General features: G+C 38.9%; 1 protein-coding gene across 1 annotated transcript in view; it reads right to left on the reverse strand.

Annotated features, from left to right (window-relative positions):
- The window catches only part of Il23r (interleukin 23 receptor), a 67,795-nt gene that overhangs the window by 9,517 nt on the left and 34,453 nt on the right, over nt 1-23,825 (reverse strand). Inside the window, exons 6-8 of the mRNA XM_020182445.2 lie at nt 20,865-21,010; nt 12,995-13,151; nt 1,160-1,249 (exon numbers count right to left, since the gene is read on the reverse strand). Coding sequence (XP_020038034.2) covers nt 1,160-1,249; nt 12,995-13,151; nt 20,865-21,010 — 393 coding nt within the window. The remainder of the gene's footprint in view (nt 1-1,159; nt 1,250-12,994; nt 13,152-20,864; nt 21,011-23,825) is intronic.

Genomic DNA, 23,825 nt, shown 5'->3' on the forward strand with positions numbered 1-23,825 from the left:
CATGATCATCAGTAGAAAAAGACCCAGTCAAATATAACAAATATGGTTTGTTATAAGATGAAGAGCATGGATGCCAGGACTTTAAAGGATTTGAATTTCAGTTTGTCACTTCGCAGCTGAGTGACCTTGGACACATTCCTTGACCTCTCTGAGTTTCAGTTTTCTAGTCTGTAAAGTAGATGCAGAGTTACGGATGCAGCTCAAATGGTAGAGCTCTTGTCCAGCAAGTGTGAGACCCTGGGTTCAATCCCCAGTACCACATGCACAAGGTAGATGTATAACCCTTATCTCAGCAGGTTGTTTTGAAGATGGACAGAGAAAGTGTCCATCAAACTCCTAAGACATGGTGTATATTTTTAGAAAGAAGTTTTTGGAACATACCTCCTGAGTTGAAAATGTATCCAACTCACTGCAAAAGCTGACAAGATCTGCTTAAACCAGTCCTTAAGTTCAATTTTAAGCAGATTTTTGTGGGGGGGGGCAGTGCTAGGGCTTGAACTCAGGGCCTCACGATTGTTTAGCAGGGACTTTACCGTTTGAGTCACTCCACCAGACATGTTTTGTGTTGAGTATTTTTTGAGATAGGGTCTCTTCAACTATTTCCCTGGGCTGGGTTTGAACTGCAGTCCTCCTGATCTCTGCCTTCCAAGTAGCTAGATTACAGGTGTGAGTCACTATTGCCTGGCCAGATGTTTGCACTTTGTTGAGTATTTTTCTATGGACAGCACATGACACAACTTACTACCCAAACGCTTTTGCCTGGTGTGATTTCTCAGTGTGGGGTTGCTAAAGACTACTCAGGTGGTCCCAGTGGTATTTATTTATTTATTTATTTGCAGTACTGGAGTTTGAACTCAGGCTTCATGATTGCTAGACAGGTGCTCTACCACTTGAGCCACGCCCTCCAGCCTTATTTACTTTAGTTATTTTTCAGGTAGAGTCTCACAAGTTGCCCAGGCTGGCCTGGACTGAGATACTCCTACTTATACCTTCCTAGGACCTGGGATGACAGTTGTGTGCCACCACACCTGGCTTATTTTGTTGGATTGGGTGTCACTAACTGCCCCCCACTCCAGCTGGCCTCCAACCAAGATCCTCCCAATCTCCTCTTCCAAGTCACTGAAACAGGCACTCATCCCTTCCAGTGATACCTTCTTACCAAAAGTATGGTGTCCTTTATAGATGGAAGCAGTTAGCATCCCAGAATTCCACACGTCTCGTTGGAATAATTTTGGGGTAACCTGGGGAACTTAAACCAAGAGAAAAGAATGTGAACTACTAATACTTTGCATTCAGGTGGCCCAGTTTCCTCAGAGACCTTCTCCTTTTGTTTGGAACTTTAATAGACTTTGTAAGGTGTAGTAGGAGCAGTGGTAGTCACGTGTGTGCCTTTTCTTCTTCATATTTTGCTAGGTACACCTCAGAGGAGGAGATACCACAGGACAAATGCAAACTACCTCCAGTTTGTAAAACTTCAAGTGTGTGCCTGTGATTCATGGGGCTGCTAGGCCCTGAATATCAGGGAGATTTATTTCCCTGACCAAATGCATGGCAATTGGTCTCATCCTGATCCCTTCCATAGGTGGTACATTGGTTTTGGTTTCCTTAAGGGCCTCTGACATGCATCTTCTTTGTCTTTTTTTTTTTGGCTTTACTGGGGTTTAAATTGAGGGCCTCATGCTTGCTAGGCAAGGTACTTTTACTGCTTGAGCCACTCCACCAGTCTTCCTTTGTCTTTGCACAATCTTTGCTGTGCTTGTCACCCTTCTGGCTCCCCTGATAACCTCCATTTTCATTAGCAGACACTTTGGGTGCGACACAGAATGTCCTTTCCTGCTGGAAGGGATCCTGGCCATCCCTGACTCGTCATCAAAGATACCAGGGTGCTAATGAACGTTTTTGGCCAGGGTGGACTAAGCAGTCCTGGCAGCTAACTAACTTTCAGTCTGAACTCAAGAGTCCCAGAGCATCCTCACCCATCTCCTTTCTGATAATTAAAAGCCACCAGAGGTTACTTCAAGGACACCATTCTCAAAATTGGCAGAAGGCATTTCTGAAGATGGTTCTAAGGGCTGTTTCCCTAAGAGCCCCTCAAGCCCTATTTATTTAGTCATTCTTATGGCCATATTCAAAATCATCTTTTCAAAAAATATTTCTTCTGGGGTCATGGTATCCCTCCCTGTCACCAAGACATCATAGGCTTATGTAATAAGCTGTGTGACCTGTGAGAATCTCTTTAAGAAATGGATCACACACTTACTGTGAAAAGGTTTCTAGGTGTCTTCAGAAATTTTTGAAAAAGGCTAGATTGGGAGCAAGCACAAACTGGATTGACAGGAAGTTTTCTAAGAACAACAGTTCAAGGATTTTAGAAGATGAAAACATCGGAAAGGCCAAAAGTTCTGTCCCATGTTTTTACTCTGGCTGCTTGTGACTTGTGACAATGAGAACTTCTTTTTGACTTCACAGTGCTTCGCCGAGTTCCTTTTGCTCCCTGGCATTGCAGTTCCATCAAGTTCTGAAGGATTAAGGTAAGCCCTAATGACCAACTGCCAGGTTTACTCAACTAAACTAGTATTTCACAGGCAATTCATTCTCACGGAGCTCAAGCAGGCATCTGTAACTACATTATTTTGAAATGTTAAGACTAAAAATACTACATTAAAATGAAACACATTTTCAATTTGTGTGTGCCATCTATGGCTGTGTTATCTTTATTTTCCTTTTTTAAAAATTAGCATTTTAATTTAAACATAATAAATGATACTGTTAGCTTTTACTACAAGTTAATGTGATTCTGTTGTATAAACTAGAGGTCATTATTTGGCAATGAAACTTCATTTGGTTATTCATTTGCATCATATAAAATAATGTTTGTGTCTGACTCGGGCTCTATTAGCTCTAATATAGAGTGAATGCAAGCTTCCTTTAAAGTATATTTGCTGTTGCAGTTAGAAGTCAACCAGGTGTATTCATTTAAATTAGATTAAAGTTGTTTAAAGGAGGTGCTTAATTATGAGAGGGTAATTTCACAAGGAATCAGATATCTGAAGTAAGACAACTTAGTAAGATGAAATCAAACCATGACAAAACTTTTATGCAGGATTGAAACGGAGCCGTGTAGACTGAATTCTTCATGGCCTACTGCCACCAAGTGGCTAGGTCTTTGTTTTTTTTTTTTTGGTCATGCGTAACATTTTTCATTATAAAAGCAAAAATCATAATAGAGAAAAATATTTTAACAGGAACAATCAAGAGAAAAAGAACCTAATTCTTCCTCCTTATTCCCCAGCCATTACTATTTGATAGGATTTTCAGGTATTTTAACATACAAATGCATTCACAAACAGAATGATGTACCCAGATTCCTTCACAAAGGAACAGCATTGATTATGTCGGCACTTATAACCTGGTTCTTGTTGAATGTGCTACAAAACCTCACCATGTTTTCATTATTTATTTGCTGTTTGTGACATTGTGCCAATCACGGACAATTCTTCAGCAGTCCTGTAGGACATACTTGAGTACACTCAGAGAACCCATATCGTCTCTGACTTGGGAAGACTTTTTATATGGTTTTGTAGACACCAACATTGAAATTTAGAGCTAGCCTTATAGAAATAATGTTTAAAAGGAATTTACAGTGGTTTCAAACAAGAAATACAGTTTCTTATTCTTGGACAAAATTTAAAGCATAACATTAACTACATCCTTTGGTCTACCAAATACCAAGCCAAATTAATAAAAATCTGCTCAAAAGGACCTAGTTTCAGCAATAATATATTCTATTTGTTTATTAGAAATGATGTCAAGTAATCTCCTTAGCTCTTCTCTCTATCTATGCCATAGTATTTTCTTTTTTTGTTTTGGTGGTACCAGGGTTTAACTTCAAGACCTCACACTAGCTAAGCAGGTGCTCTACCACTTGAGCCACTCCACCAGTCCTTTTTTGTGTTGAATATTTTTGAGATAGGGTCTCTTGAGCTATTTGTCTGGACTGGCTTCAAACCATGATCCTCCTGATCTCTGCCTCCTGAGTAGCTAGAATTGCAGGCTTGAGCCACTGACACCCAGCATGTTTTCTTATCCTTTTGAAGCAACTGTTGAATACTAGACTTCGCATGCTTTTTCTCATTTAATCCTTACAGCAACCCAATCATGTAGAAAATACTGTCACATTATCAAGAATAAGGAAATAAAGACAGAAACTATAAATAACTTGCCCAATGTCACTTAGCTAGAGGTTGGTGAGTAGAAATCCCCATTCATTGTGACACACAGTTAGTGCTGGTCTTTAGTTCCATTAATTAATAATGTCACCTTCTCAGGACAGCTCAGAGTTGGGCAGTATGGCTGGCTCTGCCATCAAACTGGCCCAGGACAAGACTTAGCCTTGCTCCTCTGTTCATGGTATGTTAACACTGCCTGACTCACAGGGCTCTGAGCCCCATCCCACTGGGCTATGATTGAGCTATGCTTTGAACACTGATTGTTTGCATTTTAAGTATAGAGTTATTTTCTTCCTAAAATTATTTTCCTTGATTGTACAAGCAGTACATGCTAATTATGGGATACTTGAAAGGCATAGAAGAGCATGGAGAAATGTACAATTTCATATTTGTTCCCAAACAAGAACCAATCATTTTTAACAGTCTTTTGTGTCTGTCTGTGTCCTGGTGGAGAACATCCTCTTTAATGCGTTGTGCTCTTTTTCATTCAGTGTTATGCAATGAGCATTACCTTATTTTATTAAAAATTATTCAAGACATTACATCTATGGCTATTTAATATTTCATCATGTTTGTACTGCATTCATTCAATTATATCCTTATTGGGAAACTGTGTAGCTTAGTGGTTTCAAACACCAACTGTGGCCTCAAGTGAAACTCAGTCACATCCTGGCTCTGTCACCTGAAGTTGCATATTCCTGGACAAGTTACTTCACCTCTCCCTGTCTCAGTTTCTTCATTTGTAAAATTGGATATTAACAGTGCTTCACTTTTAAGTTTTGGCGAGCTGGTTTACCTCAAGCACTTAGCACAGGTTTTACATAAATTAAAACCTTAGTAAGCGTTATTTTTGCCATTGTTGGACATTTAGATTGGTTCTAAATTCTTACTATTATAATCAGCCTTTGGATGAAAGCCATTACATATAACTTTCTCTTCCATATCTCTTGGTCTCACATCTCTGATTTTTTCTAAGGCTAGATTTCTACAAGTACACTTACTGGGCCAAAGGGAATAGGCATCTATAAGGTAGTTTTATTTACGCCTTAAAGCCATGCCAAACAAGGCCTACCTCATAAAGGCTTTTGTCAGAGCTGATACATGGACCTTTCTGGATGTTTCTTTTAGAAGGTTCTAGATATTCAAAAAAGGTAAATCATATTAAAAAAGAGACAAAAGGTTTATTTTTCAAAATATTGGAGTTTCCCCCTCATCCTATTTTTCTTAAAACATAGACATCTCCTTTTGGTTTCTCTCTTCCTAATCTCCTTCTTTTAATAATTCAGTTGTATCAGAGCAATTAAATGCTATCTCCCCAGGTCAGACCAGTTTAGTTCCATGGTTGGAAATTTAACATCACCAGCGAAAGGCAAAGATGTGACCATAGCCCCTGTTAACTGGCCAAGTGAAGACAATAACTACACTATCAGGTAGGCATCAGAAGCCCAAGGTAAAGAAAATGGTATGTCAGCAACCAACTCATTACCTCGCCTTGAAAAACAAGTCAGACAATGAATCACTTAGTGGATTACTGAATTATGTCATCCATGTCTATTAAAGACAGCAAAATGTGTTCAGACATATTCAAGGGACTGTTTCATTGATAGTTCCTAGGCTATCAATGTTGGTACATCTAGAGACAAGAAGGTATGAAATGTACAGATAACAGTTATAGTGTCAAGGCAAAGAATAAGAGGAGGAAAAGAACAGCCATCCAGGAAAATTGCCTAAATTATAAGGACCATACAGAGATGAGGGTCTGATGTCAAAGTGTAGTAAAACTTTATATGCAAGAATGACAGTGTCCACCTGTGCCAGTGGTCAAAGAGTCTTCAAAAGCACACCCTTGCTCTCAGGGATAGCATGGTCCTGCTCCTGAGTCCAATACTCTAGTAAACATTTGCCAAGTTTTACCTGTCCAACACCAGGACGTACTTCCTTATGAGCAATCTAAAATAGGTAAGTGGCAAGAAGCACTTCCCATTATAGAAGTCTCAATTGGGCAGATATTCCCCTGCACAGCTAACAACTAGCCATAAGTATGTGACCTCACCTTAGCCAATCACATGCCCCCCCCCCCAACCTCTAGACATTGGATGTGGGCAGGCGACACATAGCTTTAGGAAACAGCTTAGTATCCAATATGGATCATATAGCTGTAGCTATATCCAGGGCCTGGTGTCATGGGCACCAGTGATCTGTCTAGGGCACAGGACAGGCAGTGGCGGTAACCACAATGCCAGCTATAGGGTTCTCACCAGATTCTTCCTAAGCTTTGAATTTCACAGTGGTTCTGCCCCTGCTCACATTTAGATTCTGCTCATGCCTAATTTGCCAGCCTTCCTACATATTTGCAGCTATGTTTCCAATGACTTCCTTTCTAAGATAATCAGATTTGATTTCCTTGTCTTACACCTTATCATACTGTCTAGTAAAAATTGCCATTGGTGGTGGTGGATGGGTTGGTGAGGAGACAGGACAAGACAAATAATGGTCTCCTGAAGATGTTCATCTCCTAATCCCTGGAACCAGTGGATGGGTTATCTCATATGGCCCTGGGGTCTTCTGATGGATCCATCATCCTAGGTTATTATGAGTGGATCCAGTGAAATTACAAGGGTCCATATAAGAGGCAGAAGGATGAGCATCAGAGAAAGAGAATGGAAGAAGCTATGCTTTTTACTTCAAAGACAGAGGATGGGACTATGATTCAAGAAAGTCAAGCAGCCTCTAGAATCTAGGAAGGATAATGAAAATGATTCTGCTTTGGAGCTTCCAGAAGGAACACAGTCCTGCTTACACCTTGATTTTAGTTCAGTGATACTGATTTTGGATTTCTCAACTCCAGGACTATAAGCTAATACATTTACATTGTTTTAAGCTATCAAGTTTGTGATAATTTGTTACAGCAGCAAAAGAAACTTAATACAGGAGATTATCACTTTCTCATGGAAAAGCATCATCTTTATTCTCATTAGTGGATGGCCAACTTCAAGAGACTGAAGAACTCTTTGAGCTATTTATTTTTATTCTACGGAAATTTGATGATTTATTAGAGGCAAGGCCCCCAAAAGATTAAATAAAACAAAATGAAAAGTCTAAGATTGTTAGCATATCGAGGACACTATGTATCTGTTTAGCAGTTTATCAACCAAGACTTTACAAAGTTATATAATCCATGTTTATATGAATGGATAACAAATCTGTAATTATAAATAACGGAATTTTTGAAAAACATTCTTGTGCTACCATCAAATTTGTATGGTTTAATATCACCTATATTTAGCTCCATTGAGGAATTTGTTTTTAGTTTAGCCACTAAACATCCTGAAAAATTAAAAGAGCTTTCAAGGAGTCATTGGTGGTGAAGCAACAACAAGTAATTTTAAAAGAACAAAGCAAAATGCTGTTTAATGGCTTGCTCATACTTGCCTTCCTCTGGAAAGTTGTTCCAGAAAGTCTATGATTTCTCTGGGAAACATGACTGCAAGTTGCAATCAAGCAAGTTAATTAGTCATTATGAAATGTGACTGCCCTTCCCTCAGGGTTCTACCTTATTAAAAAGATTATAAAGTCTGTGCCTTTTTGTTTCCCCTACAAAAGGATCTGTTTTACAGTGCACAAGTGATTGTTTTCACTTTTATTTTACATTGGTAATTGGTAGTAGTAAATTTATGGAATTGAATTCCATGTTTTCAGTGTTGGTTTTCTATAGTGACAAATTCTCTTTTCCCCTTGGGGTATTTTCTGCACTACTTAGAGACCCCAGGTTGATGGATAGAAGCTCCAACTTCAGCAGCCCTCAGAATCTCAGCTGAAAGCTTGAGGCCAGTGGCAGGACAGGACCAGACAGAGGCGGGTTGGCTTGACACGGTGGTTAACTGAAGAAGCAGACCAGCACCATGTGCTTCTGAGGATCTTGTGTGTGGAGGAGGGCAGAGGTTGTCAGGGACCCCAGTGAAAGAGTTAGCAGAAGTGACCAGATAGTATTAGAGATAATTACCTGAGATAATTACCAACCTTTTCCAACCCCTCTAAACCCACTTTTACTAAAGTGGCCAGGTCTCCCCTTTTCTGTCCACATTTCCTGTCTACTCCCTATGTTATCCTTTATGATGAGACAGAGCAACAGAGGGCCCTGATTCTCCCACCAACGATTCTCATCTAATGCAAGCTGTTTCAAATATGTTTTCATCAATGACTAAGCTTTCTTGAGTCCCACCTTTCTCCACCTCCCCCTCAAACCCTTACTTTTCCCTCCCAACCCACAAGCAATACCCCTGAACTTGACTGGTGCATGACCTTCCTGTGGTGGCAGTCCTGAGCACTTTCACCATCTTTTGCAAGCCCAGCACAGATGGGCCTAACATGTATGAGCAGATCACCTCGTGAAGGGCAAACCCCAGTCCCGAGAGCCAAGACGTGTAGAAATCCTGGGATTGTGTGCAAGGCTGACTGTCCACCTGCACAAGCCTGCCTTTTTGTCTGCATAAGCTTTACTCCTGGTGTCCTTGGGGAGTCAGTCCTGGAACACGAGGCCCTGTGCCGTCTCCCTTAGGCTTGAGCTTAACCCCAATAAAGCCTCATTCAGATGGTATTGCTTGTCTCTGGCATTTTCATCTCGAATTGAACAAAAGAGCCCAAGGATGAGTTGGCAACACTAAGGTCTGAGATTTGGAATCAAAGATCGCCAAGCCTGGTACCAATGCTACTTCTTCCTTTTGAAGGGTATCTGACTCCTAAGCAGTGGTTCTTACACTTCACTGCAGCAGTATCACTTGCAGATGTTCAGGAAACTACCGTTTAAGCAAGTGTGCTACCATTTCTAATGCAGAGGGCTCATGGCTCCCACTCTGTTCAAAATATTTTATTGGGCCAAGACCAGCTGAAAAAACACATTACAACTTGCCTTTGTGGGCCTGTTGTGGGCAAGATTACCTTTTCTCCTGTATTTTATCTTTACCTTCTCTTCCCTATCCTTTCTCAAAGTTTCTGGAATTCTGGGCTTCATTATCATTGCCTCAACCCTAGCTGCTTCTACATCTTGTATTCATAGCAAAGCAGACATAGTTGATAACATCGTATGTTTTTTTTCTCATCTGTTTGCATTTGCCTAGCAAACCCTATGTCACAAATGACTCTCTAGGCTGGGAGCGTAACTCAATGTTAGAGAGGATGCCTAGCATTCACAAGGCCCTGGGTTCGATTCCCAGCACCAAAAAAACCCCCAGAAAGTTCTGTTGGCATCATTTCCTTCTTGACTAATTGTGCAGAGGATTTAGTTAGGTGGCTGAGATGGGGCTGACATCCTAAGTCTCTTAGGAAGGTGACCAGCAGAGCTACAAATTATGTGGGTGCTGGCATCCCATAGCCAGAGTTATACCCTGGCTGTACTCCATCAGCTTTCCATTTGCAAAACTGCTTGGAACTCATCGTCTTTATCTGTGCAATGGAATAATAATTACAACCCTTTTACGGTGATAAACGATAATTCATATGTAAAGTGCTTATCATGATGCCTAACACGTAGTAAGCATCCAATAAACTCGGCTATTTTGTTTATTATCTTAAATACACCCAGATCCGGTTATTTAAGTGGCCTCTTGCTGTTTTGCCAAGGTAGAATAAAAAGGGTCTCTAACCCAGAGAAACTTCCTCTCTGTGCTTGCTGAAACCTGATATTATATTCTGAGGGATTGATTTTCCGTTTCATTTTTAGTATAAGATTTTGCTTTCCAGTAAAGCCTAAATACTTTAAGGAAGAAAAAAAGAGAGTGAGTCTTATAAGTTATTTTATAAGTCACTTAGCCCTTATTCAGTTGTTTTAGAATTTTTTTTCTGGAGTCTATTTCTTTTAGCTTTTTTTTTTTTTTCAGTGCTGGTACTTGAACCCAAGGCCTCATGCATGCTAGGCAAGTGCTCTGTGACTAGCTATACCTCAGCCTGACACCAGGTCTTTTGTTGCTGTTGGAGGTTTTGTTTTGTTCTGCTTCTTTGTGGGGGGAGGGCAGGGTTTCACTATGCAAACCAGCCTGGCATTGAACCCTAGATCCTGCCAAGTGCTGGGATTATAGGCATGAACCACCATGCCTGGCACCTGAGGCCACGTTTTTTAAAAGCCAAGAAAGGGTACTGTCTAAAAGAAAGCAATGCAGAGAAGAGGATGGATGCAGGTCAAGCCATCCTATGTCAGGGTTTTTCCTGTTGTCCATCCTGAGCATAACATTGAAAACACATTGTACTGAAATGAATGAATTCAGTGATACACACATAAGAATTTTAGCGAATAAAACAGGAAATTCCTTCATTAAGGGAACATCATTGCCTGGACTGTATTTCTTCATAAATAAACTTTTGGTTATTGGAAAAGTTTGGTCAAAAAAATTTCATTATTAAAATTGGTTAACTTAACATTATGGAAAATACATCTTTCTTTCTCAATCACAAGGCAATTTAAACTTCAGCTGGGAAGTTTGATTCTTATTGCTTTTATTTATATATTTGTTTATAATGCTAGATACATAATTAGTATGCTTGGTTTCATTTTCTGTATCCTCTAGAATAAAACTTCTCCAAGGCAGGGATCTTTGTCTCCTTTGCTCACTAAGGTTCTTAAGCACTAAAAGAGGCTAAATGAATATTTCATGAATAAGTGAACACCTTTTTTTTAAAAAAGCAATCAATATTAAAGATTTGCTAAAGAGCAATTTGAAAAGATGCATCAGTATCTTAAAATGCGCTTGACTCTTGATCTAATAATTCTTCTTTAGATCTAAAGAGACAAGGAAAGTTTGAATGCAAATGTATTAAAAGAAGTTTATTCCTAATGAAAAAAGGAAATAGCCTAGAATATTGTTTAAAAAAGAAAACAAATAAGTTCTGGTATGTCCATAAATTAGAATCTACCCAACAAGGTAGATTAAGTAAGAGAATCAGAATACAAAACACTGATTACACCATAGCAGGTACACAGGAAAAATTAGTATTAAATTCAGCAAAATGTGGATAGCAGGTATTTCTAGTTGTATAATAGAAAAAACTTGCATTGCTTTCACAAACAAACAGGAAAAAAAAAAGAGAAGTTTTTAAAAAAAATTTAACATTTTCACTTTCCCTAGCACACTTCAATTGTTTCTTATTTAATGTGTGTCAGAGGCATTTGAACCAAGAGGCTAGTCTGTGGTGCTTCTTAGCTAATGCAAATTTTCAGGGATGTTTAATTTTGATGGATACTTTTTCTCCTTGGAAACAAAAGACTAAGTTCAGACTGTTGTAGGGGCAGCTCTGGTGTTCTTATTCCCTTACATCTCAGGCTAAAGACCTTCAGCCTTAAAGAAGAACATTTTCAGTCACACACCTAACTTGTACAGTGTTTAGGTTAAGTGATGTAATTGCTGAAAAAGGTTGATGACATTCTGAGGGAAGGCAGGGAAAATGCACAGAAAATGTATCTGAATAATTAGGCGCTACAAAACCACTAGCAATGTGCTAGTTAGCAGGTCAGGCCTCAGTTTTTGCTTTTGTAAAATGGTGCTAATTACACTACCAAATGTGGTTGATGTGAAAATCAAGCTTGTATTTAGTAGAACTTTATAAATGGTAAACGATAGGTATTAATTTGGATAATCTTGCTACACAATTCTAGGTTTTGTTAAAAATAATTAGGCTATCAAACAAATTCTATTATAAATCAGCTTGTAAAATCTTAAGAATTCTTAATGATGTCAATTTAAGACAAGATACCTTAACCCTAAAGCCAACTTTCAAAAAAAAAAACAGCACTCATTATTGAAAATGACTCCTTATTAATGTATTTCTAAGATTTGAGCATCAGGGGGCGCCAAAAGAACTTTTTGCAGTCATCTGGCTCCTGGCTCCTGGTACTTATTTGGCAGCCATCAGTATTTACAATTTATGTCAAAGTGCTTTGAAAATATAAATCACTAAAGCTCAAAATTAAATATAAAAAAGAAACATAAATCAAGTTTCCAAGACGTCATAATAAGAATGATATTAGCAATACTGTGATTATAATCAAGTCCTTCGGTTCTGAAAAGAAAACTTGAAACCAGTGTTTAAACTACAGAGAGTAGTGGGTCACCTTCAGGGTTATGGACTGTGATGGAGTAGTATGACGATCACAATAGACTTACTTTATTATTTGCTTACCATGAAGGTCTATTTAGCAATGAAATTGGTATTGAATGACACAAGTAAACATATAGAAAAATTAAATTAGTAATATAAGGAATAGGATAAGGTCTAGAGATAAACAGCATATCAGCTAAATCTTGTGGAGAACTCATTGATCCCATATTTAAGTGTTATAACTCTTCCTGATTGCTTTGCACATAGCAGACAATCAATACTTATTAACAGGATTCGATTTGTGTCTCTTTTAGAAGAATATATGTTTGTGATTCCAAAACAAGATCTAAGAAAATTGCATGCCTCACAATCACCCAGGGCGGGTTTGAAAGAAATGTCGAGTCTTAAGAACCTCCCTTTCCTACTGGCTGTGGGATCAGACCCTCTGGGCTGGACAGTGAACACACCTTAAACAAGCACCCCTGGTTGATTTTTAGCTCAGGAATGTTTAGAACCATTTTGCAAATCCTCGTAGCCTTAGCAAAATCAAAACAAAATGATTACCACCTACCCTAGGGTATTTTTGCCAATCTTGATAGAAATCAAGCAGAAAATATATTAGAAGAGTCAGAAGTCAAAAGAAAAGCCTCAGAGATTAAAAATATAAACACACTCACCTGTGTCAGGTGTGTGATGGAAAAAGGGGGAACTCCAGGGCTGCCAGTACCTTTTGCCTCTTTCTTGACATCTCACTTGAAATATATAATTAATGTTTGGCTCCAAGTAGAATTCTGACTGTTGCACATATGTAAAATTGGCATCAAATTCTTTAACCTGAAGTAGATGTACAATAACAAAATAATATATGCTTTCTTTTTTTGTGGTACAGGGATTTGAACTTAGGGCTTCATGCTTGCAAAGCAGGAACTCTACCACTTGAACCACAACTCCTGTTCCTTTTGCTCTGGTTATTTAGGGATGGGGGTCTCGAGAACTATTTGCCTCAGCAGGCCTCCAATCATGATCTTCCCAATCTCAGTCTCCCAAGCAGCTAGGATTACAGTGGTGAGCCACTGGAACTTGGCTTATGGTATGCTTTTTAGAATAGTTTTCCACCTAGCAGAGATGTATGCAGCACTCCTATTCTCAGAGCACTCTCCTAGACCCTGAAAAACAGAGCAATAGAGCACTTTGTGCAAAACATACATGATCATATATTCAAGCATTAAAAGTGGAATTCACATCGCTTTGTGTGACAGCTCTCTCAAGCTTGTAAATCTCAGGAAAGCCCACAATGTAACACGTTATAAATTCTGGAAGAGCTGATTTTTAGGGGAGTGGGGAAATGGAGAATTCGATGGTGACTGTTCTAGTCTTCTCTCTCTCTCTCTCTCTCTCTCTCTAGTTAGATATTTAGATCAACAGTTTTCTCTGAATGATAAAATAATTTCACTTGTTCATGATTACTTTTAGAAAAATTATTGATAAGCTAATTTGTTAAATTGGTCCTTTACTGCAAATTTATACAAATTCTACAAGGCCTAAGATATGTCCATGTGTGTGAGAGAGAGGGAGAAAGAGACAGAGACAGACAGAAATAAAACATAACATTTAAGAATGTTTTCAGATATGTCAGAACGAATGCTAATAAAAATCAATAGATGTTAAGTGATATTGTAACATTCACACACAAAAAAGAATGTTGAGCTATGAAAATCCAATGGAAATAAGAAAGAAAATAGGTGAGGAACAAATTTACATTTTTTCTGACTACTCTGTAAAATATAGTGAAAAATGCCCCCAAAGAAACTGCTTTGGCTGACAGCGAGTCCAAGGAGCAAGCACAGCATCTTCGTGTGGAACAGGAAGTGATTTACTGAAAAGGTGAAGCAGGATTGGAAGGCATAGTATAGACATAAAATATGTCTAGAAATGCATTTATTAGGCGATTGGGAGAAAACCAATCACCAGACACTCGTGAAGGAGAAAATTAACACTATCGAGATTTTAAAGGACAGAAGAGAAAAGACCAAGGTATCAATCCCATTCAGGGATTCTTCTATTAAAACTCATTCCTGGGCTGGGGGCAGGGCTCCAGCGGTGGAGCATCTGCCCAGCAAGTGCAAGGCCCTGAGTTCAAACCCCAGGACTGCCCCCCCCCACCAAAAATAATCTTAAAATCAATCTTTGAAACTTGTCATGTATTGGAAATGTAAAATTCATGAAAATACCCATTTAGGGATGGCTTGTGCCAAAGATGTGACTTTCAAACACACTCTGCTGGCTGATGACCTAGCTTAGTGGTTGAGTGCCTGCCTAGCATGCATAAAAGCATGGGTTTGAGCACCAGCACCAGGAAAAAACTGCCTGTATATGAAAGATCCTACAGACTGCTTGACCTTGGCTATCTAGAACATCATGACTGTGGAGAGGGGAATGTTGTAGGTAGAGAGACAAAATTATCTTGGGCTATCTTAAGATCAGTTGAGGCAGGCTAAGATAGAAAATAGGATTCTTAAAACATATGACTTAATATTGTAATTCAGGCTGAACATTCTTCTCTTTCTCTGAGTCTTCTTTTCAACTGCAATTCCGTGGAGGTTACTTACTCACACCTGAGCTTGGGCACAATTCAAACTACCTCCACCTGATCCAGGGACCACCTATGCCCCTCCCCAATTATTGGTGGTTAGAAATCACTAGGTTCTTCCCTTCTTCTAGGTTAGTGCAGTTTTGAAAAGCACCTGGAAAAGGGAAGGTACTGCTTCTGGCTTCCACCTGGCCCCACCATGGTCTTTTATAACCCTTTCCTTAATCTTTAATAAACTCTGTTACCTCCTTTACTACACCCATGTGCCCTGCCTGGATGCTTTGTGGGACACAAAGAATTTGGGAATCTCCTGATGAGAGACTACACGAGCCTAAACACCTTTAATAGACATTTACCTAAACTTTTGTATCTGACCTAACTCTCACGACTATAATGTAAACTTCTCAGGATCTATCATCAAGTTTAGCAGATCTCTAACTCCTACCAACCCTAAAGGTAAGAATGCTATAAGATAACATCTGCAGCCTACAGAAGAGGTTTCTCTGCTTTGCTATAGCCCTGCCTACCTGATGCTCCCACCAGTGTAATTGTTAAATATCGATTGATGACCTCAATCCGTTCTATTACTATAACAGCTCGTGTAACCTCTTCCACTGTCTGAATAATTTGAATCCATGTCCCCAGGTCATGGCCACTCATATTTGACTCAGAATAAACCATTTTCTCATTTCCTTCAAAGCGGAGTGATTATTTTAGGTAGACAGACTAATGAGGTATGGATGAGATGTTTGTTAATGTTCCCCCCAGAGCAATTTAATCTCTAGGGACAAACTCTGAAGCTTTGAGCTATTTCTCAATAGACCAAAATTCTGCCCTGCGGTGTTAGCCTTGGAGGATCACAGGGAGGATTGAATGGTTCCTCTAGAAACATCACAGTGTGTAAGCAGCTTAGCTCCAGGGGCTAAAAAACACTTTCAATACCTGGCTATTTTTGGTGGATTCCTTTGTACTATATCACCCCTACAGCATAGCTTCCCTGCAGGTTAAGATGGGTAAAAATAATGCTGGGAGTGTAGCTCAAGTGGTAGAGTGCCTGCCTGAGCCCCTGAGTTCAATCCTCAGTACTGACAAAAAAAGGTAAAAGTAATAGCTAGCCCACATTATTCTAGTCCTGGCTCTCAGCTGATTTCTTATACCATTTGCTCTCCCCTCTGCCCTATCCCACCCCCACACAACGGGTGAGGTAGGTGCTTATTTTGTTCCCATTTTGTCCATGGGCATGAAGCGCAGAAAAGATAAGAAGCTTGCTCAAGGTTGCACAACTAGAAAGCAGCAGAGCCAGGCTTTGAACTCTATAGCCTGTGATCTCAGCTACAAGGCTTTCCTGAGATAGCTGCCTGTCACTTTGAAGTAAAGAGCTACCCTCCAGCAATATCTGATGGCCACAATGTCACCACAGAAGGAGGTGGAAGGGCACCTGCAATCCTTTCTCTCCTCCCACTCTTTTTGACTTTCTTGTCCCCCTACCAGGGGGCAAAGACAACACTTCATGTGTGACCCAGATGAAAGCTTCCTCCAGGATGTTACTGACTGGACTTAGAAAGAAGTGGTGATTCACCTTTTTTTTTTTTTTTTTTTCTGTGTTAATAGTTGTATTTAATAGAATTGCGGTAGAGGGGATGGAAGATAGACTTTGGACTGAAAACTGTACTTTGATTTTCTAAATATTTATGGGTACCTGAAGTGAAGAGTAAATTTGGAAAAGTCTGGCTTGACCTCTTCTGGACTCAGTTTCACTTATATAATAGAGCTAATGCTACCTATCACCAAGGATTCTGAGGTTCTGAGGACTAAATGGAAAACGAATATTCTTCCAACTCTTTCATTTGCAACTTCTGATAAAGACAAGGTTTTCAAAAGTGAGACCAAAGCATGGTGGCCCAACACTGGGAAGCTAAAATAGGAATCTGGAGGAGGAGGTGGCTAGCCTGGGCCACTTAAGTCTCACGATGGTACGTATAGCACCACCAGGGGGAGCAAAGAACAAGCGTTTTAGTCAGAAAACAGATGGTTTTGGAAAACCATTCCCAGACACTGACAGTTCTTTCTGTTTTCTACATGTTCTTTTAATTTATTACTCCTCCTATTTATACTAGGTAAGGGAACTTAATATTTTTACTGTCATCCTATTACCGTGATGCCCAGATGTCCTCAAGGAAAACCTCTTGAACTCAAACTCTAAGACTCATCTGGGTTGCTTTCAAATTTACCTAAATTCCATATCTGCTAAAGGAGTCCAGCTGGATCTACACTTGGTTATTGACCAAATGATATAGACAGGAACTCTCAGCTGAGCATGATACAAACAACTACAACATTCACATTTGGTTTTTGTTGCTTTTTGGGGGGAGGAAGGTTTGAATTTGGGACCTTCACCTTGAACCACTCCACCAGTCCTATTTTTGTGATGGGTTTTTCCAGATAGGGTCTCGTGAACTAATTGCCCTGGCTGGCTTTGAACTGTGATCCTCCTGATCTCTGCCTCCTGAGTATAGGATTACAGACGTGAGCCACCAAGCAACATTAACATTTGTGATCAAGCAAGCAAAGTTAAACATACAAATTGACTCCAGGAATTAAATTTTTTTTTTTTTTTTTGCAGTACTGGGGTTTGAACACAGGGTCTCAAACTTGCTAGGCAGGCACTTTATCACTTGAGCCACTCCACCAGTCATTTTTTGTGTTGAGTATTTTTCGACAGAGGGTCTCTCGAATTATCTGCCAGAGCTGGCTTCGAACCACGATCCTTCTGATCTCTGCCTCCCGAGCAGTTAGGATTACTAGGCATGAGCCACTGGCACCTGGCAAGAATTTAATTTTCAGACACAATTCTTAGGACAGATCATGAAATCAGGATATTTTACCCCCATGTTCTTACACTTTTAAAACGTAATGCTCTCCAGCAACACTGATATTTAAAATGATGAGGTTGATGTTCCTTCCTATTATTGCTTATACTCTCTCTACAACAAAATTAGAAATAAGGGCAAAATAGTTTCTGCTGGGTATTGAGGGGGGGGAAGAGGGAGGGGCGGAGTGGGTGGTAAGGGAGGGGGTGGGGGCAGGGGGGAGAAATGAACCAAGCCTTGTATGTACATATGAATAATAAAAGAAAAATGAAAAAAAAATAAAATAAAATGATGAGGTTGAAGCAGTAGAAAGCTTTTGGACTCGTGTTGATCACCAAAGAAAAATTAAATCCTGTTTAGTGTATGTTTTAGTATCATTTTATTTACCTGTCTGAAAACTGGCTATCCATACCCCCTAAAGAACTCTTAATTAAGCAAAGCCAGAAACTCCATTCTTTAATTATTTGGACTAAATGCCAGTTTATTGCACTTGAACACAATAGAATGACATTTTTGCTATATTTTTTCAAGTATATCAAAATTAGAACTTTTTCCTAAGTCAGACGAGTTCAAGTTAGTGAGTTTTTATTACACTGTTCATAGGTGTTGTCAAGTGATGTGATTTTATTAATGAACCTTCTTATCTATACCTTTCCTAAGACATTTGGTAATTTACCCTTGGTATTTATGGGTAGGTAATCTAGAAATTCACTTTTTACTTTAAGCTCATCTAAGACTAAGGCTTATGTTATCTTACATTTGTACATTTTTCATTTAAAAAGAGACATTCATAAGTTCTCCACTTTGAACAATTTTTTATTTCCCTGGATATCTGTCAAATTTCAGCATAGAATACTTAAATTTTACATCCTCCATCGCTGATGCAAATTTTGCCCTAGGAGACCATTACAAGGCATTAAAACTGGATAGTTCCCTCTTAGTTGGAGATTTGGTCTAGTTAGCAATTTACAAAAGGCAAGAGGATCTTTTCAGGAAACATCTCCCTCAGAACATATGGTAATTATTATTAAAGGTAAAGCTGGCCAGGTGCCAGCAGCTCACACCTGTATCCTAGCTACTCAGGAAGCAGCAATAAGGAGGATCATGATTTGAAGCCAGCATGGGCAAATATCTTACGAGACCCTCGCTCGAAAATATCCAACCCAGAAAAAGGGCTAGATGAATGGCTCAAGTGGTAGAGTGCTTGCCTAGCAAACACGAAGCCCTGAGTTCAAACCCCAGTAACACACACACACAGAACCCAAAAAACAAAACAAAAAAAACTAAAGTGGCCCACAAAAATCCAGATAAAAACATGAAAAATGAAAAGAAGTAGAAGATTACAGAAGATGGAAAGATCTCCCATGTTCAAGGATTGACAGAATCAGTATTGTGAAAATGGGTATATTACCAAAAGCAATCTGCATGTTCAATGCAATCCCCATCAAAAGCTCAATGACTTTAAGTTTGAAAAACCAACCCTAAAGTTCATTTGGAAGCACAAAAGCTGAAAATAATCAGGGCAATATTGGGCAAAAAGAGCAATGCTGGAGGTACCACTATAACCAACTTCAAAATATACTACAGAGCCACAGCAATAAAAACAACATGGTACTGGCACAAAAACAGACATGAAGACCAGTGGGACAGAACAGAAGACCTAGATGTGAATCCATGCATCTACACTCATCTAATTTTTGACAAAGGCACCTGAAGCATATGATTGAGAAAAGACAGTCTCTTCAACAAATGTTGTTGGGAAAACTGAATATAGAAGGTGCTCAAAAAACTAAACTCTCCCAAAATCAATGACCTAATGAAGACATGGGAAAGGAAGAAATAGCTAAAACAAAAACAAAAACAAAAAACCCATGAAGAAATGCTCAACATCTCTGGCCATAAAGGAAATGCAAATCAAAACCACGTTAAGATTCCACCTCACTCCTGTTATAATGGCTATCATCAAGAATACAAATAACAACAAATGTTGGTGAGGATGTGGGGGAAAAGGAACCCTCATACACTGTTGGTGGGAATATAAATCAGTACAAACACTGTGGAAAACAGTATGGAGGCTCCTCAAAAAACTAAAAATAGAACTGTCATATGATCCAGCAATACTACTTCTAGGGATATACCGAAAGGAATATGAGTCAGGTTACAATAAATACACCTGCACACTCATGTTTACTGCAGCATTAGTCACAATAGCTAAGCTACAGAAACAGCCAAGATACCCCACTACTGATGAATGGATCAAGAAAATGTGGTATTTATATTCTATAGAATTTTATTCAGCCACAAAGGGGAATGAAATTTTGTCGTTTGCAGGTAAATGGATCAAACTGGAGAACATCATCTTAACTGAAGTTAGCCAAGTTCAGAAAGCCAAAAGCCACATGTTCTCTCTCATATGTGGAATTTAGACCTACACAAATAAAACAATATTCTGAAAAACAGATCACACTAAGGGGAGGTCACATGAGAGGGGGAAAGCAAAGGAAGGAAATTAAGAAGGTGAATATGGCTGATGTACTCATTGAAACTCATTGAAATCACCATAAGAAGGGTACTAAGGTAGAAAGGACAAAAATAGAGGGGATGAGCCAATTTGGGTTATAATACATATATACATGGAAATGTCACAATGAAACTCCCAGCGTAGCTATCTTAAACAAACAAAAATGTCTTTTTTTCACAAATAGAGGACAGGAAGGCAAAACAGGTCCTGTCTGGGGGGTTGGTACCAGTGGGAGGGGGGAGGATGTAAGGAAAGGGTGTAGGAGGGTGAATATGGTGGAAATAATATGTACACATGTATGAAAATGGAAAAATGAGACCTGCTGAAACTATTCCAGGAATGGTGGCAGGGGGATAAAGGAGAATGATGGAGGGGGTGAATTCAAGGTATGGTATATTTGATACATTTTAAGAGCTTTTGAAAATGCCACAATGCACCCCCAGTACAACAACAATAAAAAGAAAACATGCAAAATGAATCCTTTAGCAGTCCACTGTGAACACAATAGTTGGCTTTCTTTTAAATCATTCACTCACATGCCAAAGAATAATGAAAGTTTAGCTTACATTCCAAGTGTGGTTTGTTGTAGCTTTATATCTCATTTCACACGAGACCTTTTCAATTGCTGTTTCACTATTCCAATAAATAACAGTCTTGTCCACAACAGCATTTGTAGTCTCAGCCCTGGAAATAACGGATGCTGAAGGTATCACTAGAAAAAGAGACAAAAATCTAACAGTTAAAAAACTAGCATAGGGAGAAATTGATATTTTTTCATCAATATATAAACATGTTAACATTCAAAGTACAAAACCCCAGCAATTTCATGATCTAATTAACAACTAATGACCCTTGTCTGTTTTTCTAATTATGTAGATAACTTCTGTCACTGAGGAAAATTCTATGTAGTTCGTTCTCCATTTCTCTAAAATCCTGTCTTTCCCCCACCCCTACCCCCACAGTCTTAACTAATGAATTCCAGAGCCTGGTCTAATTAACAAAAGAGCTAAAGGAGGTATCGCCTCTTGCTTGCACCTGTTTAGGCAAACATGATGCTTTGCCTCTGTCATGGTTTGAATCTTAAATGTTCCCCAAGGGCCATGTGTTAAATGCTTAGTCCCTACTTTGGTGCTACTGGGAGATGATGTAACTGTAAGAAGTGGGAAGTCTTAGGTCATTGGGGTTGTAACATAAAAGGGAATATTGGGACCTTGGTCCTTCATCTCTTTTTGCTTTCCAGTCGCCACGAGCTAAGCACCTTCCTGTGCCACAGGCTTTGCCACACTGCTCTGCCTTGCCACAGGCACAAAAACAATGGGGCCAACCATGGACTAAAGCCTTCAAAACTATGAGCCAAAATAAACCTTTCTTCCTTATAAGTCAGTTATCTCATGTATTTTGTCATAGGAAGCTAACACAACATTGAAATTTATTTCAGATAATCTAACTTGAAAAGATGTTAAATTGAGATCTTTCACAATAATATTCTTCTTTTTTGTGTAATAGGGACATGTATGAATATTTATATCTATTGCTAACTTATTTTGTTCCCCATTAAAATAGATGACTACATCCTTGAAAGTATGATTTGAACAAGGTGGGCCTCATAAGACTCTTAAGAGTTTACAAATTGTTACATGTTCTATGATAATAACCTTCAAGAGGGAACAAACCCGAATTGGTCATCTACTAGTCCTTTGGTTGTACTAGGAGGACTAATGTAACTGGAATCTCTGAACTTCTAAACTGTACAAATACTTGTAAGTGTGTTTTATCTAGATCATTGACACTTTTTTTGGGGGGTGGTACTGGGGTTTGAACTCAGAGCCTCACGCTTGCTAAGCAGGCACTCTACTACTTGAGCTACTCCCCACCAACCTGATCATTGACATTTTTCTCTCACATGCATGATGGAGCAATGAAAACACATGTCTTTATTAGACATATTAACAAACAACTCAAAACCCATCCGTGGGCTTTAAGGCACCATTGTTACAGCTTAGCATTCTCTATGCATTAATTTACGTTCATTTATTCTAAGTCCATAAAATGTTCCCTAAGGAAATTATTATATCATTAATAGTTATTATTGTCTAAAATTATGTGATCTACAGAGAAATATAAAAGTTAAAGATTTGTTTTCAAGTGACACAGTCTTATAAAATACTAAGCTTAGAAGTGGTAGCAAAACTAATTTAAGAGCTTACTGTGCTTAACTTTTCCCATCTGAATTCCTTATCAGGTTTCCTTTTGCTAGTGTAAGCTTTTTTAAAGAAGAATGAGTATACAGAAGCCAAGAAAGTGGTTCCTCAGGCCTCTGAAACTACTTAAAATCATTCAAGTGCCAACAAGGTTATAAATTACCCTCATCCTCCTATCTACCACATGAGTTTGGCTTACATAGCAGCACAAGCATTCTGAGAGCTGTAAAAAATGTCAGAATCAAAATGGAGTTGCTTTAAAAAAATGGAATTGCTTGTGTCAAGTCCTAACAATCAATCAATCAATACAGCTGGAAGGTTGTAAAGGCGGGGATCCCATGCACACGTGTCTGGTAATAAGACCGCTCATAGGCACTCTGACAGAAGCACAAGCTAGCATAGAAAATACGAACGCAAGGACATCTGTCCCACTCACTATTCAAGCTTGAACCAACACCACCTTTGTTACTGGTCCTTGCAGTCAAGGATAATTGACTCAAAACAACTTATGTGACCCTTCTCATTTTGCCTTTAAAAACTACCCCCTGCCTAAACCTCTTTGAATGTACAAACAGTTTACTATGGCCTGTGTATTCCCATTGTACTGCTAGGCCCGACAAACTTAATCATCCTTGAAGTTTCTCTCTCTCTCTCTCTCTCTCTTTCCCTCCCTCCTTCTTCTTATTATTAAGGTTGACAAAAACTTTTGAAGAAATAAATGTTCGGAGGGGAAGGCAAAGCATGTTTAGTCTGTTGATAATGGGGCTGGAGGTGTGGCTCTAGTGGTAGAGTGTATGTCTTGCAAGTCCTGAGTTCAAGCCCCAGAACCACCAAAAAAGTAAAAAAAAACAAGCTAGTCTGTTGAGATAGCACGTGACAGACTTAGAACACAGGAGAAGATGCTATTGCAGCTAGCATTTAGGTTTGAGTAAGTTCATACTTTTATAAATAAAACATCTATTATAAACATACTTGAATGTGAACTTTAGTTCAACTGTTGAATTTGTGCTTTCATTGCTTGTGTTTCAAACATTCCTACCACGTCTTAAATATAAAGACTATCAAACCCATGACAGATGCTATATTTTTAGGTTCCATTTGTATTGAAATTAATAACCAGATTACAGTTGTTTGGGATCTTTCCAATATGTATTTCTCCATATTTATACAATGGGGGAGAACTGATGTTTGCAGTGGCAAGTAGAAAGCTCTGCTCTTTCTGTATTGGAATTTATTTCTCTTCCTTGTATTTCATCATAGCCTCCCTAATGTAATTAAAGTCTAAGTTTATTGCTATTATGTGGAAATTATTCCCAGGGGAGTGTT

This window comes from Castor canadensis, chromosome 7 (genome assembly GCF_047511655.1).
Source record: "Castor canadensis chromosome 7, mCasCan1.hap1v2, whole genome shotgun sequence".
Taxonomy (NCBI): domain Eukaryota; kingdom Metazoa; phylum Chordata; class Mammalia; order Rodentia; family Castoridae; genus Castor; species Castor canadensis.